Source organism: Saimiri boliviensis, chromosome 7, assembly GCF_048565385.1.
Source record: "Saimiri boliviensis isolate mSaiBol1 chromosome 7, mSaiBol1.pri, whole genome shotgun sequence".
Classification (NCBI taxonomy): Eukaryota; Metazoa; Chordata; class Mammalia; order Primates; family Cebidae; genus Saimiri; species Saimiri boliviensis.
This window is the reverse complement of record NC_133455.1, coordinates 82,881,654-82,900,782: the sequence shown is the minus strand read 5'-3', so window position 1 is coordinate 82,900,782 and position 19,129 is coordinate 82,881,654. Positions and strand designations below refer to the sequence as shown.

At 41.0% G+C, this 19,129-nt stretch overlaps 1 protein-coding gene and 1 pseudogene across 3 annotated transcripts in view; one reads left to right on the top strand and one right to left on the bottom strand.

Moving 5' to 3' along the window:
• The window catches only part of NUP107 (nucleoporin 107), a 56,151-nt gene that overhangs the window by 30,968 nt on the left and 6,054 nt on the right, over positions 1-19,129 (bottom strand). For all 3 annotated transcript variants that reach the window (XM_010337287.3, XM_074402870.1, XM_074402869.1), the window contains exons 6-10: positions 15,529-15,632; positions 10,910-11,037; positions 8,359-8,407; positions 1,198-1,269; positions 698-786 (exon numbers count right to left, since the gene is read on the bottom strand). In XM_010337287.3, coding sequence (XP_010335589.2) covers positions 698-786; positions 1,198-1,269; positions 8,359-8,407; positions 10,910-11,037; positions 15,529-15,632 — 442 coding nt within the window. The remainder of the gene's footprint in view (positions 1-697; positions 787-1,197; positions 1,270-8,358; positions 8,408-10,909; positions 11,038-15,528; positions 15,633-19,129) is intronic.
• Positions 12,664-13,472, top strand: LOC120364937 (small ribosomal subunit protein uS10-like; annotated as a pseudogene).

The window sequence follows — 19,129 nt, the reverse complement described above, 5'->3', positions numbered from 1 at the left end:
GATTTAATTTTTAACAAATGCTGAATAGCAGTAATTTCCTAGCTAAGCAGAGAAAATATATAATTAACTTACAGACTTTTTAACATGTTACTGAATTCAAAGACAATCAGACCTTTTTTTTTTTTTTTTGTGAGAAGGAGTTTTGCTCTTTTTGCCCGGGCTGGAGTCCAATGGCATGATCTCGGCTCACTGCAACCTCCACCCACTGGGTTCAAGCAATTCTCCTGTCTCAGCCTCCCAAATAGCTGGGATTACAGGCACATGCCACCATGCCTGGCTAATTTTTGTATTTTTAGTAGAGACAGGGTTTCACCATGTTGGCCAGACTGGTCTTGAACTCCTGACCTCAGGTGATCCACCCATCTCCACTTCCCAAAGTGCTGGGATTACAGGTGTGAGCCACTGCACCCAGCTGCAATCTGACCTTTTAAAAATTTTTTGCAAGCCTTGAAATAAAATGTCCCTTTAACTTAGGAGAGCTTTCTGATTTCAATCCATGGATGTGAAACCAACAAATACAGAGGGCCAACTGTATATTTGCAAATTAGCTATCTAACTCTCTTAAACAATGACAAATTCCATAAAGGAGAGGCTTTTGTTTTTCTCACACACTGAACAAAGTAAAAACTGAATAATGAAAGATGAATGAACAATATCAACATTAAGTGACCTCAAGAATAAAAGCTCGGTAACTTACCAATATACTGATTTTGCATAAAACTCAATATTATCAGAAAATTCTCCAATTTCATCTTTGGCAATACTCTCTAACCAATCTACCACCAGCTAAGAAAGAAAGGAAGAAACAGATTAGTGTTAACTACAAAATCTATCTGTGTTTTATTTGTAGTGGCACTACTACCCTTAATTCAAATAGTTTCTGATTTCAAAAATATCAAGTAACAATTTTTCCAAACATTATTTTTACTTTTTTAAGATAAATAAATATTATAGCAAAAGAATAAAATTTTCTATAGAAATAGTAGTTTTTAACAAGCTATTCCTGAAAATACTAGGGCTATTACTTAAAAATCAAAGAATAAGAATAAGGTTTCTAATTCCTTTTAACTACAAATTAAAAGATCAAGTACAAAAAAATTCGGAAAAAAGTTTTAAGTTAAAAAAAACTTCAGTACTTTGGATGTCATTAATTTTTCTCCATATTTCATAAAAAATATTTTAAAATTCCAGTCATACCTGACTTTGTCGAACAAGTGAATCTCTCTGAAATAATGCTTCCACAACTGTTTTTTCACTGGCATTAAGAGTCTATTACAACACATATTGAAAGAATAAAAAGAAATAAGATGTTGTAAGAAATATTATTTCAACAGAAAGATAAAAACCAGTAAGAAACAAGTACAGTTAATCACCTATAGATAAACAAACATTTTACCACATAATAAATCTGTATATTCATCATTGAAAAGTATATATTGTATAAATTTCAAACGGCTACATCAATTTGCAGCTGTTCTTACCTTTTTTTTTTTCTTTTTTTTGGAGATGGAGCCTCTGTAGCCCAGGCTGGAGTACAGTGGTGCGATCTTAGCTCACTGCAACCTCCGCCTCCCGGGTCCTGGTTCAAGCAATTCTTCTACCTCAGCCTCCCAAGTAGCTGGGATTACAGGCACGAGCCACCACGACCAGCTAATTTTTGTATTTTTTAGTAGAGATCGGGTTTCACCATGTTGGCTAGTCTGGTCTTGATTTCCTGACCTCATGAGCCACCCACCTCAGCCTCCCAAAGTGCTGGGATTACAGGTGTGAGCCACTGTGCCTGGCCCTTACCTAATATTTTGATTCTTTACACTTGGAATTTTAAAATTCCATTTTCCCAGAGATTATGTTTTAGAGAAAAATAAACACAAAACAAAACCAACAAAAAACTTTAATAGGCTGGGCATGGTCGCTCATGCCTGTAATCCCAGCACTTTGGGAGGCTAAGGAGCGCAGATCACTTAAGGTCAGGAGTTTAAGATCAGCCTGGCCAAAATGGTGAATCCCTATCTCTACTAAAAATATTAAAATTAGTTGGGTGGTGTGTGCCTGTAATCCCAGGCACTCAAGGATTACAGGAGGCAGAGGCTGCAGTGAGCTGAGATCACACTACTGCACTCCAGCCTGAGCGACACAGCGAGACTCCATCTCAAAGAAAAAAAAAAAAAAAAAAGCTGAATGCAGCTATGTTACATGTTAGAAACTAAACATTTAAAAACTTTAAAATCCTTTATATTCTATATAGCAGAAGTTGATTAAGTAACAAAAGCTAACAGCAATCCAAAGCTTTTAAGGCTGACTTTTAAAGACAGTTTAACATAAATATTAGCAACTAATACTAAGCAGTACATTAAAAGAATAATATATTGTGACCAGTTCAAGAACTGGTCAAATCAATTAATTAATCCATTTTATCCGTGGGTAAAAGGAGAAAAGCTACATGGACTTGACAGGTGCCAAAATATTTCATAAAAATATCTTCATAAATTTTACCTTGTCATTTTGATGTAGAAAAAAGTATAATCTTCATAAATTAGAAGTAGACTAACTGAAACCTCTAGCAAACATGTAGTCTTCCCTTGGTATTCATGGGGCATTTGTTCCAGGACCTCTCATGGATACCAAATCTGTGGATGTTCAATTCCCTTATATAAAATGTTGTAGTATATTTTATTAAATTCATTTATTTTTTGAGATAGAGTCTTACTCTGTCACCCAGGCTAGAGTACAGTGGGCCTGATCTCGGTTCATTGCAACCTCTGCCTCCTGGGCTCAAGTGACTCTCATGCCTCAGCCTAGCCTCCCAAGAACCTGAGATTACAGGTGCCTGCCACCACACCTGGGTAATTTTTGTATTTTTAGTAGAGATGAGGTTTCACCATGTTGCCCAGGCTGATCTCAAACTCTGGTATCAAGCAATCCACTCGCCTTAGCCTCTCAAAGTGGTGGGATTGCTGGCATGAGCCACCTCATTCAGCCAAAATTCTGTAGTATATTTTAAATCATCTCTATTGGACCTGACTGTGATAAATAATGAACAACAAAATCATCTCTAGATTATGCATAATATCTAATGCAATGCAAATGCTACATATGTAAATAGTTTTTATATTGTATCACTTAGGGAATAAAGATTTAAAAATCTCTGTATACATTCAGTATAAACCCAATGATCCTTTTTTTGAGACAAGATCTCACTCTGTCACCTAGGCTGGAGTACAGTGGCACAATTACAGCTTACTGCATTCTTGACCTCCTGGGCACAAGCGTTCCTCCCACCTCAGCCTTCCATGTAGCTGGGACTATAGGCATGTACCATACCTGGCTAAGTTTGTCACTTTGTGCAGAGACAGGGTCTTGCTAACTTGCCCAGGCTGGTCTTGAACTCTGGGGTAAACTGAAGCTTCTGTCTTGGCCTCCCAAACTGTTGAGATTACAAGCATGAGCCTCACACCTGGACCATTCTTTTTTTTTTTGACAGTTGGCAGAGCTAACTGAGGTTTTATTTTGAAAACAACAACAACAAAACAATTGAATTGTTTTCTAGCTGGAGGCACAGGCAAGGGGGGTATACTAGGCAGTAGCAAACTACCCCAACTGGTGGGCCAAGGGTTAGGGCTGAGCCTCAGGTGGGTCTCCTGTTCCCTGTTCTCCTCTGCACAGCAGCCTCTCTTGGGCAGCCACAGAAGAGGTAGGCCAGGAGGGGCTGCCATGGCTGTTGACTTGGGCAGGATGTCAGAGGACTCACGCCAGCTTCCCATTGAAGTTCTCGATTTTCACAACCACAGCCCTGGTGGAGGTGGTGCGGCTGAAGGAGCTGGAGCCCATGCCAGAGGCAAAGCTCGGGCCCAGGCCATAGCTGAGGCCAGGGCTTGTGAGGTCCCCATAGGCCAAGCTCAGTCCACCTGCATAGCCACTGGTAAGTCTTCGTATGGATACTCATGTTCTGCATCCCAGACTCCAGCTGGCTCTCCTCGAACTCCAGCAGCTTCCTGTAAGTGGTGATCGAGATATCCAGGACGAGCTTGACATTCATCAGCTCCTGGTACTCATGTAGCTGCTGTGCCATGTCCTGCTTGGCCTTTTGCAGGGAGGCCTCCAGCTTGGACAGCTTGGTGTTGGCATCCTTAATGGCCAGTTCCCCGTGGTGCTCGGCATCTGTGATGGCAGCCTCCAGGGTAGCCCTCTGGCCTTTGAAGCCTTCAATCTCAGCCTGGAGCCAGCTGATGTTCCCATTCATCTCAGAGATCTCAATGATCTCAGTCTTTGTGTGCCAAAGGTCATCCTGTGCTTCCCAGCCAGCGTCCGCCACGCCTCATACTTATCTGGTACATGTTCTCAGCCTCAGCCCAGCTGCAGTTGGCGATCTCATACTGCGCCTCGACCTCAGCGATGATGCTATCCATGTTTAGGAAGTGACTGTTGTCCATGGACAGCACCACAGATGTGTCCAAGATCTGGGACTGCAGCTCTGAGATCTCCTCTTCATACAGCTGCCTGATGAAGTTGATCTCGTCAGTCAGCCCTTCCAGGAGAGACTCCAGCTCTACTTTGTTCATCTAAGCTTCGATGAGGACTTTTTTTTTTTCTGATAGAGATGGGGTTTCACCACGTCGCATGTCGACCAGGATGGTCTCGATCTATTGACTTCATGATCTGCCCACCTTGGCCTCCCAAAGTGTTGGGATTATAGGCGTGAGCCACCACGACCAGCCAACATTCACCATTTCTGTACGCTTATTGATCTTACCCTCATCCTTTTTCTTGAAGTTCTCCTCCAGGCCTTGCATGTTACTACGCTCTGCCTCCAGCTTCAGCTTCTCCTGGCCCAGAGTCCAGTTGCTGCCTAAGGTTGGTGATGTAGCTCTTCAACATGGTGTCCATGTTGCTCTGAGCCATCTTCTGCTGCTGCAGGACGCTCCACTTGGTCTCCAGGATCTTGTTCAGCTGCTCCAGAAATTGTACTTTGTCGATGAAGGAGGCAAACTTCTTGTTGAGGGTCTTGATCTACTCCTTCTCCTGGGTGCATATAGTCTAGATGTTGAGTTCCACCCCCAGGTTAAGGGGCTCAGCAGGCTCTGGTTGACCGTGACAGTGGTGATGCCTCTCATACCACTGGCTCCACCATAGCCTCTGCCCAGGCCACTCCAGAAGCTGCTGCTGTCCACTTGGAAGAAGCTCAAGGAGCTGATGTGGGCACCAGGTCCACTTGTGTAGGAGCGGCTGCTGAAAGCCTGAGACCTAGAAGTGGACAGCTTGAAGGACTTCTGGGTCACCCTGATGGACCTGGTGGAGGCAGGAGTGAAGGCAGGAGGGCTGAACCAGATGGAGATTCGAAGAGCAGAGAAGCAGCTTCTTGGTGATTCTTTGTTTTTTTGAGACGGAGTCTTGCTCTGTTGCTCAGGCTGGAGTGCAATGGCGTGATCTCGGCTCACTGCAACCTCCACCTCCCAGGTTCAAGTGATTCTCCCGCCTCAGCCTCCCGAGTAGCTGGGATTACAGGTATGCACCACCATGCCTGGCTAATTTTTTTTTGTATTTTTTTAGTAGATATGGGGTTTTACCATGTTGGTCAGGCTGGTATCAAACTCCTAACCTTGTGATCCGCCTGCCTTGGCCTCCCAAAGTGCTGGAATTGCAGGCATAAGTCATTGTGTCTAGCCTCTTTTTTAAAAAGAATATTTTTGATCTGTGGTTGGTTAAATTCATGGATGTGGAACCCATATATGAGGATGGCTGACTATACTTAACTATAAAGTGAAATACTCCCTTTAAAATCCAGAAGATGAAGAGTAAGAGTTCATTTTTATTCAACTTTACTTTGGAAATTCTAGCTAACATAATAAAACCAGGAAAATTAAGTTAGTAATAAGTATGGAAAAATAGTCAAAGTCATCCCTATTTGTAGATAACAGAATTGCTCAGAAAACCAGAGAAAACCGCTGTTTTTTTTTTTTTTCTGAAACAAAGTTTTGCTTTTGTTGCCCAGGCTGGAGTGCAGTGGCATGATCTTGGCTCTCTGCAACCTCCACCTCCTGGGTTCAAGCGATTCTCCTGCCTCAGCCTCCTGAGTAGCTGGGTTGACAGGCACATGCCACCATGCCCAGCTAATTTTTTTATTTTTAGTAGAGATGGGGTTTCATTATATTGGCCAGGCTGGTCTCGAACTCCAGACCTCAGGTCATCTACCTGCCTTGGCCTCTCAAAGTGTAGGGATTACAGGTGTGAGCTACCACGCCTGCCAGAGGAAAGCCATTAAAACTACTATTCAAGCTCAGTCAATAGCAAAATATGATAGTCTTCCTAAATGTTCATGTTACTTTGTTGGAATGAAGTATTTGTAGGATAAACAAATTAAAAGATTGGAAAGATATTAAAAAATATTTTCGTGAAAAAGGAGCCTTGGAGTTTGAGACCATCCTGGGCAACATAGTAAGATCCCTATCTCCATAAAATATAAAAAAGAAATTAGTCAGGCATGGTGGTGCTCACCTGTAGTCCTAGCAACTTGGGAGGCTAAGGCAAAAGGCTCATTTCAGCCCAAGAATTTGAGGCTAAAGTGAACTATGATCATGCCATTGTACTCCAGCCTGGGAGACAAAGTGAGACCATGTCCCTGCCGCCCTGGTCCCCTGGCCAAAAAGATAAAGAAAAAGAAAGAAAAGAGAAAAAAGCAGTCTAACAGAAACACATACAATTATTTATTACAAATATATATTATCTCCCTTTTAAACTATATATACTTGCTTCAAATATGAATTACTTTTAGGCTGGACATGGTGGCTCATGCCTGTAATCCCAAAACTTTGGGAGGCCAAGGTGAGTGGATTGCTTGACGCCAGGAGTTCAAGACCAGGCTGGACAACATGGTCAAACCCTGTCTCTACTAAAAGTACAAAAATTAGCCGGGTGTGGTGGTGCAAGCCTGTAATGACAGCTACTAGGGAGGCTAACTGAACCCAGGAGGTGGAGGTTGCAGTGAGCCAAGATTGAGCTACTATACTCCAGCCTGGGCAACAGAGCAACACCCTGCCTCTAAGAAAAAAAAAAAACAAAAAACATTACTTTTGAAAACAGAAAATATAAAGTAGTTAAACCCCAAAAAGGCATCCAGTCTTGGTAGTTTCACAGGCATATATGTGTAGCTGGTTTATTTTGGAAACAAATCTCATCCAGAAATGTTATTTGCTGCATTTGAAAACATCTGAGGCTCTTTGTATGGTTCTTCCCCAAACCTTCCATCCAGCCAAGTCCAGTTTTACCACCCAAGGTACTTTCAGATCCCAGGCCTGGAGGCTGTAGGAGAGAGCACTGAATCCTAAGGGCAAAAGAATGATGTTCATTTGTCCACACTTTAGCTCACATGCATAATATGCATGAAGAAAAATATTCACTGCTTTTTTTTGTTTTGTTTTTTTTGAGACGGGATCTCATTCTGTTGCCCAGGCTAGCATGCAGTGGTATGATCATAGCTCACTGTAGCCTTGAACTCCTAGGCTCAAGTGATCCTCCGGCCTCAGACTGACAAGTACCTGGGACCACAGGCATGTGCCTCTACACCAAACTATTTACTGTGTTATTAATGGCTACAACAAAAATACTAGTTACAACTTAATATGTACAGTTGAATGTCTCAAGAAATTACAGTACATGTATACTGACATACTATAAAAAAATATGGTAGAACCTAAATGAATTGAAAAAAGAATTTTTAAATGCTCAGTATAATGTACAAATAAAATCATATAATATGTTAAAAAACAAATGTGTATATAAATATGTGTGTGCTTGTTTGTGTATATGTACGTATCTATAAAGATGCATAGAAAAATGTCTGGTAGGATATATACCAAAACTGTTACACTGGGATAAAAAGGGACTTTTACCTTTAACTCTTTAATATAAATCAATATTTAATTATTTTATGAGATTCAACCTTTTATTTACTTGTAAAACTTTCAAAACAAAGAAACTCAAGATGGAAGGTTGAAAATAAAATCCTGGCTGGGAGCGGTGGCTCACACCTATAATCCCAGCACTTCGGGAGGCTGAGGAGGGTAGATCACCTGAGGTCAGGAGTTCAAGACCAGCCTGGGTAATATGGTGAAACCCCATTTCTACTAAAAATTAGCTGGACATGGTGTCATACACCTGTAATCCCAGCTACTGAGGAGGCTGAGGCAGAAGAATCTCCTGAGCTTGGGAGGTGGAGGGGTTGCAGCAAGCTTGGATCACACTGCTGCACTCCCAGCTTGGGCAACAAGAATGAAACTCTGTCTCCAAAAAAAAAACCCCATTAGTAAGTAACATTTTAATTTTTATGTATTTATAAAGAAAAAATTTAAATATAAAACTTACAGTAACTGCAAATACATTCTCCTCTTCTAATGCAGACTGTATTCTGTCTCTGGTGAAAAATAACACAAAATTTAAAAAAGCCTTATTTCACATGAATATATGAACTCACCACTGAGCACTGAGAGAAGGAAAATTTGGCTAAATTCTTTTAAAAATTTATTATTTATTTTTAAAAAAATATATCTGTATTTTTGCAAACAAAAGTGGGACCTCAGACTGGGCACAGTGGCTCATGCCTGTAATCCCAGCACTTCGGGAGGTCAAGGCAGGCAGATCACTTGAGGTCAGGAGTTTGAGACCAGCCTGGCTAATAGTGTGAAACCCCGTCTCTACTAAAAATACAAACATCAGGCTGAGCACAGTGGCTCATGCTTGTAATCTCAGCACTTTGGGAGGCTGAGGCGGGTGGATCACCTGAGGTCAGGAGTTCGAGACCAGCCTGGCCAACACTGTCAACCCCCATATTTTTAGTGTCTCAAAATTTTTGTATTTTTAGTATCTACTAAAAATAGAAAAATTAGACCAGGCATGGTGGCTCATGCCTGTAATACAAGCACTTTGGGAGGCCAAGGAGGGTGGATCACCTGAGGTCAGGAATTTGAGACCAGCCTGGCCAACGTGGCAAAATCCCATCTTTACTAAAAGTACAAAAATTAGCCAGGCATGGTGGCACACACCTGTAATCCTAGATACTCGGAAAGCTGAGACAGGAGAATCTCTTGAACCTGGGAGGTGGAGGTTGCAGTGATCCAAGATCATACCACTGCATTCCAGCCTGGGCAACAGAGTGAGACTCCATCTCAAAAATAAAAAAATAAAAACAAAAATAAAAAAATTAGCTGGGCATAGTGGTGCACACCTGTAATCCTAGCTACTCAGGAGGCTGAGGCAAGAGAATTGCTTGAACTTTGGAGGCAGAGGTTGCAGTGAGCCAAGATTGTGCTACTGTACTCCAATCTGAGCAACAGAGTGAGACTCTTTTAAAAAAGAAAAAAGCCGGGCGCGGTGGCTCAAGCCTGTAATCCCAGCACTTTGGGAGGCCGAGGCGGGTGGATCACGAGGTCAAGAGATCGAGACCATCCTGGTCAACATGGTGACATCCCGTCTCTATTAAAAATACAAAAAGTTAGCTGGGCATGGTGGTGCGTGCCGGTAATCCCAGCTACTCAGGAGGCTGAGACAGGAGAATTGCCTGAACCCAGGAGGCGGAGGTTGCAGTGAGCCGAGATCGTGCCATTGCACTCCAGCCTGGGTAACAAGAGCGAAACTCCGTCTCAAAAAAAAAAAAAAAAAAAAAAAGGCAGGGGGGTGACATCATTTATATAGTAATATGAAATCCATTTTTTCATATAACAATATATCATAAATATCTTTCCATGTCAATGAATATACACAAATGGTAATTAATTTATTTATTTAAGTTATTATTATTATTTTGAGATGGAGTTTTACTCTTGTTGCCCAGGCTAGAGTGCAACAGCACGATCTTGGTTTGCCGCAACCTCCGCCTCACAGGTTCAAGCAATTCTCCTGCCTCAGCCTCCTTAGTAGCTGGGATTACAGGCATGTGTCACCATGCCCAGCTTTGTATTTTTTTAGCAGAGATGAGGTTTTCTCCATGTTGGTCAGGCTGGTCTTGAACTCCTGACCTCAGGTGATCTACCCACCTCAGCCTCCCAAAGTGCTGATACTATAGGCGTTAGCCACTGCCCCCAGCAATTCCCATTATTATTATTATTTCTGAGAAGGAGTCTCACTCTGTCACCCAGGCTGGAGTGCAGTAGTACAATCCGGCTCACTGCAACCTCCACCTCCCAGGTTCAAGCCATTCCCCTGCCTCAGCCTCCCAAGTAACTGGGTGGTAGCGCCCACCACCACGCCTGGCTAATTTTTGTATTTTTAGTAGAGACAGGGTTTCACTATGTTGGCCAGGCTGGTTGTGAACTCCTGACCTTAAGTGATCCACCTCCCTTGGCCTCCCAAAGTGCTAGGACTACAGGCATGAGCCACTGTGCCCAGCCCACAAATGGTAATTTAAAATGGCTGCAAGTTATTCTGGTTGTAATAGAGCTGCTATAATTCATTTAATTCCTTAGTAGTAGTTTTCAATTTTTTGAGATTTAAAAGTTTTGTTCATATGTGGTTGTATAGATTTCTGATTATTTCCTTAGGTTAAATTTCTAGGCATAAAATTCCTAGATTCGAGGATGTGTACATGGTATAATCTTTGCCTTCTGGGGTTAATTTCTTTCAAACTTCCAAATTACATGAAGTTTGCCTTTCAGATCTTTTCTTAATTTAGCGTAAGTACTGCACTATTTTTAGTACTTTCCTTAAATCTTTACATGTATCCAATTTTGGTAACTATCAGCTTTATGATCTGATATCTTTCTCTTCCCTCAGTACTCACTCCTGACAACTAAGGTATTAGAAATGATGAGCATCAAAAATAGCAAAACCTATTTCTAAGCGTGCTCTAACTTTTAAATTAATTTGCCTGTTGGTTTATTACCTTATGTTTATTTCAGTTATGAATTCTAGATACCATTACCTATACAAAGAAGCCAGCAGCCTCCATGTGACCATCTCCTGTTGAAGAAGCCAGAGCATACTGGCTGTTTTAGAAAATTTTTGAAGTCCAGGTGTTGCTCGACTCACTATTTTACTCAGTATATTCACCTGAATAAAAAACACAGACGTAAAAAGGTTAATTTTCTACAATTCTGAGTCACTGATAAGTTTGTATTTGAACAAAGTGCTAAAATAATTGTATTTAATAGGTATATATTATAACATTGTCTTCTCTGTCTTTTTAAGCTGACTGTAACATACCCACTAGAAATGGCCCTAATTTGGGACAAGGCAGTTTTATCTGAGTATATATAAAGTCTAACATACTCTTGATTTCAGATCCAACACTGGCAGTGATGGGTATATATTTTTATACCCACAGGATAAATCAAACCTATAGGTGAAAAAATCATAACATAAGCCAACATTTTCGCAATTAAAAATTTTAAAGTTATCTTTACATTATCTTTGAAAAATCTGTATCATGTAACTAATCAAGAAAGATATTTTCCTAAGATTGGCAACAAAACATCATCCTTTCTAAATAAAACTTTACCAAAGTCCCTCCTCATTCCAAAATAGTAGTGTTAAACCTTTTCAGAGGCTGGGTGCAGTGACTCACGCCTGTAATCCCAGCACTTTGGGAGGCCGAGGTGGGTGAATTGCTTGAAGGAGTTTGAGACCAGCCTGGCCAACCTGGTGAAACCCCGTCTCTTCTAAAAATGCAAAAATTAGCCGGGGGTGGTGAAGCGTGCCTGTAATCTCAGCTTCTTGGGAGACTGAGGCAGGAGAATCTCTTGAATCTGGGAGGGGAAGGTTGCCATGAGCAGAGGTTGTGCCACTGCACTCCATCTTGGGCCACAGAATGAGACTCTGTCTCCGGTTGGGGGGTGGGAACCTTTTCAGGACTGAGGCACATGTGAAAATCTAATAAAAAACATGAATGGTCCCCCTAGAAACACACACACAATTGTTCATTAGGAGGTTTAATGACCCAGGGTAAGGAAAACCTTTCACAAAGGTTATTTACAGTATCTCATTGTCTTGTCAAGAGTAATTAAGGAACAAGACTGCTCTCATTCAGAACACCACAATGGGTTTTCTCGCCCCTTAATAAGTATTTGCAAAGTAAAGTTAGTACTGTCTTAAAATTAGTACTTCATAAAAGTGTTATCTGTACTTCATTCATTTATTACATTCTCAGTTGGAATCCTGACTTCAGTGATTCACTAAGTGATTATTATTGTTTCTGTTATTTAATGAAGCTACTGCATTTATAATAGAACAATTCAGAGGTCAATTATTAAAACATTAAATGATAAAAAGTTGTCAATTACTATTATTCGAATCATTGAATGCAATATTTTCTTGAAGTCTTTTCCTTTCTAAAAATATACTTTTTTTAAAATGTACTTTATTTTGAGATGGAGGAGTCTCACTCTGTCACCCAGGCTAGAGTGCAGTGGCACAATCTCAGTTCACTGCAACCTCTGTCTCCCAGGTTCAAGTGATTCTCCCACCTCAGCCTCCTGAGTAGCTGGGATTACAGGTGCCCACCACCACACTCAACTAATTTTTTTGTATTTTTAGTAGAGATGGGGTTTCACCATGTTGGCCAGGTTAGTGTCGAACTCCTGACCTCAAGTAATCCGCTTGCCTCGGCTTCCCAAAATGCTGAGATTACAGGCGTGAGCCATTGCGTCTGGTCTAGTGTAGTTTTAGTTTCACAGCAAAATGGGGTAGAAAGCAGAGTAGCCGAATATCCCTTCCCCCAACAAAATCACAGCCTCCCTCACCATCAATATCTCACACTAGAATGGTACATCTGTTACAACTGAGGAACCTATATTGACACATCATTATCCTCCAAAGTCTATAGTTTATATTAAGATTCTTTCTTGGTGGTGTACATCCTATGGATGGATTATGACAAATGTATACTGACATGTGTCACCCATGTGTAGCATACAGAGTAGTTTAACTTCCTTAAAAATCCTGTGCTCTGGTTCCCAAGTTAAAAACAAAAACAAAAACAAAAACAAAACAAAACAAAAAAACAAAATCCTGTGCTTGGAGGAAGACGCAGTCTTGTAGTTGTTGCGGATGGTGGAACCACACACTCCTGCTCCTGATTCACTGTTGTTCGCTCTCGCAAAGGAACAAGTCAGTTAGGAAGCTGCGCAGCAGCAATGGCTTTAAGGATACTGGAAAAACATCTCTAGAGCTAGAGGTGGCAATTCACCAAATTCGAATCACTCTAACAAGCTGTAATGTAAAATCCCCGGAGAAGGTATGTGCTGATTTGATCAGAAGAGCAAGGAAAAAGAACCTCAAAGTGAAAGGACCAGTTCGAATGCCTACCAAGACTTTGAGAATCACTACAAGAAAAACTCCTTGTGGTGAAGGTTCTAAGACATGGGATCGTTTCCAGATGAGAATCCACAGTGACTCAATGACTTGCACAGTCCTTTTGAGATTGTTAGATTACTTCCATCAGTATTGAGCTAGGAGTTGAGGTGGAAGTCACCATTGCAGATGCTTAAGTCAGCTATTTTAATAAATTGGATTACCAGTTGTTAAAAAAAAAAAAAATCCTGTGCTCTACCTATTCATCACTCCCTTTCAACTAACTGGCAACTGATGAACTTGTCACTGTTTCCAAGTTTTGTCTTTTCCAGAATGTGGTATAATTGTAATCATATAATATGTAGCCTTTTCAGATTGGCTTATTTCACTTAGCAATACACATTTAAGGTAAGAGTATGTTTAAGTATGTTTAGTTTTTAAGAAACTGCACCGTCTTCCAAAGTGGCTATAGCTGTTTGCATTTCCATCAGCAATGAATGATAGTTCCTGTTGCTCCACATCCTCTCCAGCATTTATGTTTTGGATCCTCATCATTCTATTTCTTTTTTGTTTGTTTTGGCAAAGATGGGGTTTTGCTATGCTGCCCAGCCTGGTCTTGAACTCCTGGCCTCAAGTGTTCTTCCTGCCTCAGCCTCCCAAAGTGTTGGGATTATTGGCGGGAGCCACAGCACTGGCCCAGATCTTCACCGTTCTAATAGGTATGTTGCAGTAACTCATTATTTTAATTTGCAGTTCTCTAATGACTGATATGAACCATCTTATCTTTTTTTTGTTGTTGTTGTTTTTTTTTTGAGACAGAGTCTTGCTCTGTCACCTGAGCTGGAGTAAAATGGCTTAATTTGGTTCACTGCAATTTCCACCTCCCAGGTTCAAGCGATTCTCCTGCCTCAGCCTCCTGAGTAGCTGGGATTATAGGTGCCTGCCATCACACCTGGCTAACTTTGTATTTTTAGTAGAGATGGGGTTTCAACACGTTGGCCTGGTTGGTCTCGAACTCCTGACCTCAGGTGATTTACCGCCTTGGCCTCCCAAAGTGCTAGGATTACAGGTATGAGTAATGCCTGGCCAAAGCATTTCTTCATATGCTTATTTGCCATTTGTATATCTTCTTTGGTGACGTGCCTGTTCCCATCTTTTGTTCATTTTTTAACTAGGTTGTTTATTTTCTTTTTTTCTTTTTTTTTTTTTTGACACGGAGTTTCGCCGTTGTTACCCAGGCTGGAGTGCAATGGCGCAATCTCGGCTCACCGCAACCTCCGCCTCCTGGGCTCAGGCAATTCTCCTGCCTCAGCCTCCTGAGTAGCTGGGATTACAGGCATGTGCCACCATGCCCAGCTAATTTTTTGCGCTTTTAGTAGAGACGGGGTTTCACCATGTTGACCAGGATGGTCTCGATCTCTTGACCTCGTGATCCACCCGCCTTGGCCTCCCAAAGTGCTGGGATTACAGGCTTGAGCCACCGCGCCCGGCTGTTTATTTTCTTATTGTTGAGTTTTGTTTTGTTATTTTAAGTTCCAGGATAAATGTGCAGGACATGCAGGTTTGTTATATAGGTAAACATGTGCCATGGTGGTTTGCTACACCTGTCAAACCATTACCTTGGTATTAAACCCAGAAGGCATTACCTATTGTTCCTGATGCTTTCCCGCCTTCCACCCCCACTTCTTATTGTTGAATTGTAAATATTCTTCATATATTTTCTTTTTTTGTTCCTCATATATTTTAAATTTTCATTTCTTTTTTTGAGACAGGGTCTACTTTGTCACCCTGGCTGGAGTGCAGTGGTGTGATCATGGCTCACTGTAGCCTCAAACTCTGGGACTCATGCAATCTTCCCGCCTTAGCCTCCCAAGTAGCTAGGACCACAGGTATGTACCACCATGCTTGGCAAATGTATTTCTTGTAGAGAATAAGGCCTTCCCATGTTGCCAGGCTGGTCTTGAACTCCTGGGCTCAAGTGATCCTTCTGCTCTGGCCTCCCAAAGCATTGGGAGCCATCACATCTGGCCGGATTTTCCTTTTTCAAAGCAGCAGAATCCTTTTGTCTCCCAAATAAATCTTGTATGGACCCTTAATATGTAAAATGCAGAGATGCTCTAGTTGACTTTCCCTCCATTCCTGCCACTGCTCCCCTAAGACATCTCCCTTAAATGCTATGTAAATTAGGAGGTTAATGCTGTTTATAAAAACTAAAAATGCTGAAGTTTGACTAATGGAGTGAAATTAGCTTACCTGACTACCACAAATATTTTCATACTCTTCCACAAGATCAAAAACTGTACCCGAAGAGTGCTTCAGAAAAGACTGCAGGAAATCAGAAAACATACTCATGGATGCTAGAACACATAAAAAACAAAAAAAAGGAAGAAAAGTTAAGTGACATACTTCTAGGTAATTCTGTTTGAAAATTTATTTATTATTTTTTAAATTTATTTTTGAGATGGAGTTTCACTCTTGTTGCCCATAATGGATTGCAATGGTGTGGTCTCAGTTCACTGCAACCTCTACCTCCCAGGTTCAAGTGCTCCTCCTGCCTCAGTTTCCCAAGTAGCTAGGATTACAGGCGTGCACCACCATGCTCGGCTAATTTTTGTATTTTTAGTAAGACAAGGTTTGACCATAGTGGCCAAGCTTGTCTCAAACTCATGACCTCAGGTGATCTGCCTGCCTCAGCCTAAGTGCTGGGATTACAGGCGTGAGCCACCACACCCAGCCTGTTTGAAAATTTAAGTAGCTACAAGTCTTTTATAAATTCACTGCTATTTTTAAAAATTTAATTGACAAAATACAAGTAATATAAAATTTATCTTAATCATTTTTCTTTTTTTTTTTTTTTAAAGAGGGGGATCTTGCTCTGTCACCTAGGCTGGAGTACAGTGGTGCAATCATGACTCACAATATCCTCAAACTCCTAGGCTCAAGCAATCCTCCTGCCTCAGCCTCCCCAGTAGCTGGGATTATAGGTGTATACCAGCCACTATGCTCAGCTAATTTTTTATTAGTTTGTAGAGACAGGGTCTTGCTACCTCCTGTCTCAGCCTCCCAAAGTGGTAGGATTAAAGACAGGAGCCACCATGCCTGGCTTAATCATTTTTAAGTGTCTAGTTCAGTGTCAGTAAGTACACTCACATTGTTGTGCTACCATTACCACTGTGTATTCACAGAACTCTTTTCATCTTGTAAAACGGAAACTCTGTACTTAATAAACGCTATCTCTCTACTCACCCCAGCCCCTGACAACCATCAGTCTACTTTCTGTCTCTACACGTTTTGACTATTTTAAATATCTCACGTAAGTGGAACCATACAGTATTTGCCCTTTTGTGACTGGCTTATTTCACTTAGCATAATATTCTCAAGGTTCATCCATGTTGTAGCATGTGTCAGAATGTCCTTCCTTTTTGGCTGAATAATATTCCATTGCATGCGTAGATCACATTTTGTTTCCCTCATTCATCTATCAACAGGCACTTGGCTTGCTTTCACCTTTTGGCTACTATGAATCAATGTTACGAACATGCATATACAAACATCCCTTTGAGACTGCTTTCCCTTCTTTTGGATATATACCCAGAGGCAGATTTGCTGGATCATATGGTAATTCTATTTTTCATTTTTTTGAGGAACTGCCAAACAGTTTTCCACAGCAGCTGTATCATTTTACATTCCCACCAATAGTGCTGAGGATTTGAATTTCTCCCCATTGTTGTCAATACTTGTTATTTTTCTGTTTTTGTTGTTGTTGTTGTTGTTTGTTTTTTAGTAGCCATCCTAATGGGTGTAAGGCAGTATCTAGTATCTCACTGTAGTTCTGATTTGGATTTTCCTAATGATTAGTAATGTTGAGTAGCTTTTCATGTGGTTACTGGTCATTTGTGTATCTTTTTTAGAAAAGTATTCTATTACTTTGCTCATTTTTAAATTGGGTTGATTTTTTGTTGTTGAGTTGTAGGAGTCTTTATATATTTTGCATATTAACCCCTAATCAGATATATGATTTGCAAATATTTTCTCTCATTCTGTGGGTTGCCTTTTCACTTTGCTAATTGTATCCTTTCATGCACAAAAGTTTAAAATTTTAATGCAGTCCAATTTATCTATTTTTTCTTTTGATACCTAAAGGTCTTTTAAGATCTCAAAGATGTACTAGTTATTTTATGAACAATTACTTAAGAAACTGAGCCAGATTTAAAAACATCTGAATTATATTTTAAGTACACCATTACAAAGTAGTGGAGAAAGTTGTAATACATATTAAATGGCATGTTCCACTCTAGGAAAATACAGGCACTTCACCTAAATAGAAAGTATTTTGAGTCACTGAATGTGAGTAACAATTCGGCCAGGCATGGTGACTCACGCCTGTAATCCCAGCACTTTGTGAGGCCAAGGCAGGCCGATCACTAAGTCAGGAGATCAAGATCATCCTAGCCTAAATGGTGAAACTCTGTTTCTAATAAAAATACAAAAAATTAGCTGGGTGTGGTGCCACATGCCTGTAATCTCAGCTACTCAGGAGGCTCAGGCAAGAGAATCACTTGAACCTGGGAGGCAGAGGTTGCAGTGAGCTGAGATAGCACCATTGCATTCCAGCCTGGGCAACAGAGCGAGACTGCATCTCAAAAAAAAAAAAAAAGAGTGCCTATTTTTGACAGATACTACAAGAAAGTAGTTACCAAAGTGTTAAGAGCAGGGCCCTGGAACTAAACTCTTAGTTTCAAATCCTGGTACTACCACTTCCTAGCCAGGTGATTTGAAGTAAGTTACTCAGCCACTTTGAGCAGCAGTTTCCTTATCTCAAAAATGGGAATAATTATTGTAACTATTTAATGGACTAGGATAAGCATTACATGAGTTAATGCTTATACAGTGGTCATAACATTCTCTGGAAAAAACAAAACAAAACAGCATTAGGGTACAGGACAGAACAAAACACATCAACAATGTTAGATTAAGAACTAAACCTAAAGAAAGAAATACTCTTTCAACAGTACAAATAAGAAAAAAATTTAAATATGAGACTTGTCTAATAATATAATGGGCTACTGTTTACATTAAAAGATAAAATGGCAAGATGCTGCTCTGACTGAGAACTAAGGTGAGGTTTTCAACCTTCTAGTGATATTGTATCAAATACTGTAGCCATATCCATAACTAATTAGCTTAATGAAAAATATATCATAGACAGAAGGCCATATGAAGACACAGGAGGAAGGCAGCTGTATGTAAGCCAAGAGAAGAGGCCTCAGAGAAAACCAATCCTGCCAACACCTTTACCTAAGACATCTACCCTCCAGAATTGTGAGAAAATAAATTTCTGTTGTTGCCTGTAATCCCAGCACTTCGAGAGGCTGTGGTGGTAGAATCACTTGTGTACAGGAGTTCGAGACCAGCCTGGGCAACATAGTGAGACCCTGTCTCTATAAAGAAATAAAAAATCAGGCTGGGCACAGTGACTTAAGCCTGTAATCCCAGCACTTTGGGAGGCTGAGGCGGGCAGATCACTTGAGCCCAGGAGTTTAAGACCAGCCTGGTCAACATGGTGAAACCCTGCCTCTACAAGAAATACAAAAATTAGCCAGGCATTGTGGTAGGCACCTGTAATCTCAGCTACTTGGGAGGCTGAAGCAGGAGATTCACCTGAACATGGCAGGCGGAGGTTGCAGTGAGCCAAGATTGAGCCACTGCACTCCAGCCTGGGCAACAGAGTGAGACTCTGTCTTAAAAAAGAAAAGAAAAGAAAAAATTAGCTGGTGGCCAGATGCAGTGGCTCTCACCTGTAATCCCAGTACTTTGGGGGGCCAAGGCGGGCTGATCACCTGTGGTCAGGAGT